This window comes from Caloenas nicobarica, chromosome 21 (assembly GCF_036013445.1).
Source record: "Caloenas nicobarica isolate bCalNic1 chromosome 21, bCalNic1.hap1, whole genome shotgun sequence".
NCBI lineage: Eukaryota > Metazoa > Chordata > Aves > Columbiformes > Columbidae > Caloenas > Caloenas nicobarica.
Genome location: NC_088265.1, coordinates 6,542,423 through 6,549,840, shown reverse-complemented (window position 1 = coordinate 6,549,840; position 7,418 = coordinate 6,542,423). Strand labels below are relative to the sequence as shown.

The window sequence follows — 7,418 nt, the reverse complement described above, 5'->3', positions numbered from 1 at the left end:
TGACTGAGCTGACTCCCCTCGGAAGTGATAAAGCAGAACCCTGCATGTCATTGTCTAGGTGTCCGGTTTGATAATAAGACAAAAAAGGAATTTTTAGATGTAACTCTATCTCCGAGAGAAGAACTGGCATTGCTGGAAATAAGTGTTTCTCCCCAGCTGAGGGAGGGACCATCAGTGATGACTTCAGCCTGTTTCACAGCAGGTTACCCTGGAGCCCCAGGGACACCTGGAGGGAGCCCAGAGGGCCAAGAAAAAGTGCCACCTTGGGCTGCCTCTGTGCTGCCGAGCTGGCTGGGCTCTGGGATGGAGGGAGCTCATGGCAACCAGCTAGCACTGTAAAGAGACAGCTCTGCCCAGGAGCAGCTCCTCTGCAAAGCGCAGCAGGGCTGAGGGCACTGCCTGCAGCACCAAGGGGAGAGGAGTGAGAAAGGAAGAGCTTGTTCATGGAGAAACCTTCACAACTTTTGACACAGTAAGTCTGTGGGAGTCGGGAAATTCAGATGAGCATCCTGGAGGGATCTTCTAGAGCTGGTACATCCCATAACGGATAGGACCTGTCAAGATGACTGTCTTGACTGGTCTGGTGTGGAGAAGGAGGACAAGCTCTGGAGCAGGGCTTCCCTGATGCACCATCAGAGGAGAAAGGCATAATAACTGCCTTCTCCTAGAGATGGCTGCAGCAGTACGAAGCTGGGTGTGCAGGAGGGGTGCCCAGGGCTGTCCTGCAGAGCAGGGTCCCTGCACCCCAGGGCTGTGTGCTGAGGCAGGGACTGTGCCACCTGCCAGGGTCAGCACTCAGCCTTCCTGGGAGATCCCCACGGTGCTGCGGGGAGAAGCTGTGGGTGGAAAGAGGGACCACATCAGGGCAGGCAGGGTCCTGCTGTCGAGAGGGTGCTGCATGGGACAGCACTGCTCACAGCTCCAGGTCACCCCCAGGGTATTTCCAAAGGGACTTTTAAAGAAGAAGTTCAAAATGGAGATTATCTAAAAGGGAAGGAGTCTGTGCTTTGAGTTTTCTCCTCTTGGTTGGCTCAGAGTGCAGTGGGAGTTGACAGTTTATTCTTCCACTCTGGAGAAGGCACTCTGACCCCAGTTCTCTTTAGGATATCCTGAGTTCCCCCTAAATCGCAGCCCATAAAGAGATGCCTCTGGGCAGGGCCCCACTGCCAGGGGGGTCTGCAGGTCCGAACTGACAGTAAGTAAGATGGAGACTACGAGTATAAACAGGGATGAAGCATGGGGAGAGAGAAGCAGCTGCTGGCAGGGACAGCTCCAGACAGCAGAGACAGGAGTAGGGACAGAGAAGGAATTGCTGACAGAAATGCTGTTGGAGGACAAAATACAGGCACGTCTCTGCCATCCCCCACAGCGCAGACACTTTCCTGGAACAGCTCCCAGGTCTCACACCCAGTACAGCATCTGCCCCCAGGGTCGAGGGGTTTAAGGCTGAGTCCTCTTGGAAGAGTGACCCCAAAGAAGAGAAACTCCTGTGTACCTGCCTCTCTGTTCCTGTCATTCATGCCTTGACAGGAGCATTGCGATATTTGTGTGTCCACAGCAGAGCCCCCTGCTCCCAGAGACACAGTCATTCAGCACAAAGCAGAGCTCATAAAAGGGACATGAGAGGGCCAAGGCAGTGCAGGGGATTTCCATGAGAAATCGGATATATTTTCCTCAAAGAGCTCTGCCCTAACTGCTCACTGCCTTTTCCTAATTTGACAGGTCATCATGACCAGGGGCAGAAGATGTCCAACAGCAGCTCCATCACCCTATTCCTCCTCATGGAGTTTGGAGATACACAGGAGCTGCAGTTCTTGCACTTCTGGCTCTTCCTGGGAACATACTTGGCTGCTCTCCTGGCCAATGGCCTCATCATCACCACCGTAGCCTGTGACCAGCACTTCCACACCCCCCTATACTTCTTCCTCCTCAACCTCTCCCTCCTCGACCTGGGCTGTATCTCTACCACTCTCCCCAAATCCATGGCCAGTTGCCTCTGGAACACGAGGGCCATTTCCTATCCTGGATGTGCTGCCCAAGTCTTTCTGTTTGTCTTTTTCATTTCAGCAGAGTATTTTCTTCTCACAGTCATGGCCTACGACCGCTACGTTGCCATCTGCAAACCCCTGCACTACGGGACCCTCCTGGGCAGCAGAGCTTGTGTCCACATGGCAGCAGCTGCTTGGGGCACTGGGTTTCTCCATGCTCTGCTGCACACGGTCAATACATTTTCAATACCACTTTGCAAAGGCAATGCTATGGACCAGTTCTTCTGTGAACTTGCCCAGATCCTTAAGCTCTCCTGCTCAGATGCCTACCTCAGGGAATTTAGACTTCTCGTATTTAGTACTTTTGTCTATTTGGGGTGTTTTGTGTTCATCATGCTGTCCTATGTGCAGATCTTCAGGGCCGTGCTGAGAATCCCTTCTGAGCAGGGGCGGCACAAAGCCTTTTCCATGTGTCTCCCTCATCTGGTGGTGGTCTCCCTGTTTTTGAGCACTGCCTTATTTGCCTGCCTGAAGCCCCCCTCCATCTCCTCCGCATCCTTGAATCTAGTGGTGTCATTTTTGTACTCTGTGGTGCCTCCAGTGGTGAACCCCCTCATCTACAGCCTGAGGAACCAGGAGCTCCAGGACGCAGTGTGGAAACTGGTGACTGGGTGCCTGCCAGAAGCTACAAATTGTCCATGTTCTTCAGCATATGACACATGACATAACTCATTACAGATCCAGCCTTTCTAAGATTTGTTGTTGTTGTTGCTGTTGTTGTTGTCGTCTTTGTAGTTGGGTCGAATTTTAGGGGTTTTTTGTTGTTTGGTTTTTTGTTTGTTTTTTTTTTCACTTATGATAACAACATCAGCAAAGGAATGTGGATACCTCACTTCATCTTTGTTATCTACCTCAGTAGTGTGACCCAGTGACTTCATTAACATGGAGCTATACTCTAATTAAACAAAATAAATGTACTTGCAGTGTCTTTTGTCTCTGACACCCAAGCATTTAAAAATGAATGAAATATTCTTCTCCATATGTTCCCTACCAAATGAGAGGGGAAAAGAAGGAACTAAAACCTTCCATGGAGAAAGGGCAACAGGGCAGTCATGGAGGTCCCATCTGTCAGGAATGGGGAATATTCCCAACCCGTAGACAAATTTCTTCCTTTTCTCTCTCATGACCTGCATGGTGTTTGTGCTTGGGAAAACCCTCATCATTGTGCAGGTCATGGCAAACCAGCATTTGCACATCCCCATGGACTTCTTTTTGGGACGTGTTCTCCCTGGAGACCCTCCTACCCTATCCCAGCTGATGGCGACCTTTGTGGCTGGGGACAGCACCATCTAAGCTCATCACAGTGTTAGTGCTGTTTCAGGCACCTTGTCCTTGTACTGAGCATTCACTACTGGTGACCACACCCTGTGATCAGTCCTGGGCTGTCTGTCCTCCCATGCCCTCTACAAGACTCATGAACTGTGACATCTGTCTCCAGTTGGCAGCTGCATTTTGACTAGGGGCTTTTCTGCCACCTACAGTAATTGTTTCAGTCATGTCCCAGGTAAGTTCTGTGACCCCAGCAGAGTTGACCATTTCTTTTGTGATTTACCACATTGCTGGAGCTCTCATGCAGTGACACTGTGACACTCAAGCTCTCTCTTTTCCTAACCTGCTTTTTAAATTCCATTCTCCTCTTCCTGTTCACATGGTTATCCTGTGTGTGCATCAGATTTGTGTGGGCAGGCAGAAGATGTTCTCTACCTGCTCCTCTCACCTCATCAGTGCTGCTGTTTTCTACGACACCCTCATCCTTGTCTCTGTGATGCCCAGAACAGCCCTCCTGAATAGTTTAACAAAGCCCATCCTCATGCTCATTTTCATAGAATCTATGTCCGCAACTACAGCCTGAGGACCAGAAAGTTTGCAGAGAGGGAGAAACTAAACAGTTAGTGATTAGCTAGACAGGTGTTTACTGTGCTCCAGCCACTCCCCTAGATGTGTGGGATATGAAAACTCTTGGTGTGTGAAGGGGCAGACAGGTGCTATTAGAGCTGGCTACAATCAGATTTCTCAGCCTCTCTCAAAATCCCCAAACCCCATCCTGGCAGGTCTCTGGAGTCTCTCTAGTTCCTCTCCATTCCTCCAGAACAGAGAGTCCCACACCCAGACACACTAGTCCAGATGTGGCCACCACAGCGCTAATTCAAGTGGGATGATAATTCCCTTGTTTGTTTTGCCACACTCCTCCTAACGCAGCCCCGTATGCACTTGGCCTTACTCATGGTGAGCATGCACCACTGGCTTGTATGGCATCCCTTGTAATGCCCAGCCCCACCTTCTCAGAATCACTCCTGAGCTGTTCAGGTCCCAGCCTGCCCTCATGTATGGGGTTATTCTGCCCCCAATAAAGGACTGGCAACTTCTCCTTGTAAAACTTCATAAGGTTTTTATTGACAAATCCCAGAGTTTCTCAAGGTTCTTCTGGAGTGAAGCTCTGCTTTGCCAGCTCCTAATGAGTCCATATAGATGGCCGATCAGATTTGTGGTGCTCCTGACAAGAACAGAGTATCAGGCATTACAAGGCACTCCAGATGATAGAAGAAGGTACTAGTTTAATTGAATAGCTGACCAAGGAGGGAATCCCCATGGTCAAAAGCTGATATCCAAGAAGGTATAGAAAGGCTCCCCTCCACATCTTCCAGCAGTCCCGCTTTGTCTTCTTGTGAAACACATATCCAGGAGACGATTCCCACCATGTTGGATCAGGGATTACCTTCTACTTTCCCTTCAACCAAAGACTTTTAGCAGAGGTCCATGGTCTTCAAAGTCCCAGTGACTACAAGGGCCTAAAATTGTGATGCTTCCTCCAGCTGTCTAAGGGACAACTCATCCTCTTCCTAACCTTCATTAGGAGGTTCAGTGATCCTGCCCAGAAGACCATTGCACATGGAGAGTTACAGGTCCACATAACAGTAAACTAGAGTAGACCCCTGGCTGCGCTCCATGTACAGCTTGGCCTTCAGTCTGTGTTGTGCTGAGCACACAATCCTGTGGGCTGCAGGATAAACTGGATTGCAACAGAGAAGTCTGCAGGAAGCTCCCACCCACTGCCAATGATTAGGCCAACCTCATGTCCTTATCTTTATGTAAAACTGCAGTAACAAATTCACACGTGAAGAGCCTCTTTTAGGGCCAGTAGAAATGATGACTTGATTTTTTTTCCTTGTAAGAAAACAATGAAAGTGATCAGTGGAGCAAAATAGGATAACCCTTCTAGAGATGAGTTCTGCAAGACTAGCTGCACCAGCTGACCAGGCAAAAGTCACCTCACCAGGATCTTCCAAGCCACACGCCATTCAACTCCAGAGGCAGAACTGACCTCACAGCCACCTCCACAGTCCTATGCTGCCTGCTGGAGTAGGAGTTTCTAAGGCATGGCTAAGCTCACCATGGCGTGCTCACCTGTCTCCTCCTTTTGGTTTACACACTGATCAGACACAGGTTACCTCACATGCCTTTTCCCACACCATGAGACTGCTCTGGGACCTCATGTCCTACCCTCAAGGTGCCAAGCAGCCTAAGTCCACTAAGCACTAAGGCCATGTACCAGCAAGTTGATCATGTTCTCTTGATTTATGTGAATAATTTTAGGCAGCCACTTATCAAAACAAATTTTATTCTGGGTGCTGGCCACCAACATTCTCTCTATGTACTTCTGTTTCACTGGCTTTTCTCCATCCTCTCCCTATTCTCTCTTCGAAGAGCTCTCCAAGGGAAAGATTGCTTGCATCATAGAATAACTCAGATTGGAAGAGACCTGAATGTCATCTTGTCTGACTGTGCTGCTTGAGGCAGGGTGAACTCGATGAGGTAGCTCAAGGGCTCCCTGCAGTTTGCCTTTATCCACAAGGGACCATAAAGTGAGCGCTAACCTATCATGCAGGGAGATAATGAAGATGTTCACATGTGTTGTCTAAAGTGCTGGTCACTGAGGGATGCCAACAGTTACTGTCTTCCAGGAGGAGTCCATTCCACTGATGGCATCTGTGTCTGACCATCCAGACAAACTCCCACCCACTTTCTCATCTGTATTGCCCGTCCAGATGTCACCAGTATGAATATTGTAGACCATATCAAAGGCCTTTTCGAAGCCCAGGTATGCAACATTCCCTACTTTCTCCTCCCATGCAGGTTCTGCACTCTGTTTTGTTTCCTTCAAGCGCCTGGAGATGTCTGGAAGAGCACTTGCCCCATCACTTGCCCAGGGACTGAGGTGAAGGTGCTCAGCCGATAATTCTACCAATCATCTTCCTTTTTAACTTACTTGAAGAAAATTTTGATATTTTATTTCTCAGAGGACCATGGAACCTCCCTGATAGCCACGACTTTTCTAAAGTGTTCCAGAGATGTCTCACAGAGACATCAGTCAGCTCCACCAGCAACTCTCTGCCCCTTCCCACACCAAAGGCTCTCTCTCTATCCTGTCCTTCCAGGTGAGTTTCTGGGACACAGCAAACACTGTCCCCATCCTCTGGGCCTGTTCAGAAGACAATAGCAGGCCAACAACTCTGACGGTCTCTGTGTGAACCTCAAAGCTTTCCTAACATTTTTTCTCACTGCCCCACTTCTGCTCAGCCTTTCTGGTTCTTAGGCTGTAGATTGAACAGGGATGTGGGAATGGTGTAGAAAAAAGGCTTTGTCAAACTCTCTCAGGAGTGCTGTTCTGGCATCATGTAGTCAAGGAGGAGGGTGCTGTAGAAAACAGTGGCACTGGTGAGGGAAGAGGGCCAGGTGGAGAAGGCCTTCTGCCTGTCTACACTGGGGTGAAGAGCAGCAATGCATTCGCAGGATGCCCATGTGAATGGGAAGAGGAAAACTGGCTCTAAAATGCAGATTATGAAAACATGAGTGTCACAGTATTACTGCAGGAGATCTCCAGCAATTGGGCAAAATCAGAGAAGTTGTCAATGCCATTGAGGTCACAGAACTGTATCAGGGCAAGAATGAAATTATGACTGTAGGGAATAGAAATCCCTGTAGCCAAGGTGCAGCTGCCTTCGGGAGACAGACCATCCAGTCTATGACTCTTGCATTCAGGTGGTTTATTGGGGAAGTTACTCTCACCATGAATTGACCTCTAAACACTGTCCCACAGGCCTCCATGGCCTCCACAGGAATAGCTGATGGCATTTATGCTCATTCGGGTTCATCTCCTCCAACACACGATGTGCATGCTCAGATCTCACCTCAATGGAAATCTGGACTTCTGATCTAGTCACTTGGTGTCCTTCCATGGAGGGAAGAACAACCTCTCTCAGCTGTGGTGAGATGACAATGACCAAAATGGTGGTTGCAAGGGGCTGGTCTGTGACAATTTTCCTGGAGTGGGTGCCCCATGCTGTCCAGGAGCATGAGCACAGACCAGAT

General features: G+C 49.3%; 1 protein-coding gene across 1 annotated transcript; it reads left to right on the top strand.

Moving 5' to 3' along the window:
* Positions 1-1,745: 1,745 nt before the first annotated feature.
* Positions 1,746-2,711, top strand: LOC135997190 (olfactory receptor 14I1-like). Its single transcript, XM_065649674.1, has one exon. It carries the CDS (start codon positions 1,746-1,748, stop codon positions 2,709-2,711), a length of 966 nt encoding a protein of 321 aa, XP_065505746.1.
* The last annotated feature ends 4,707 nt before the right edge of the window (positions 2,712-7,418 follow it).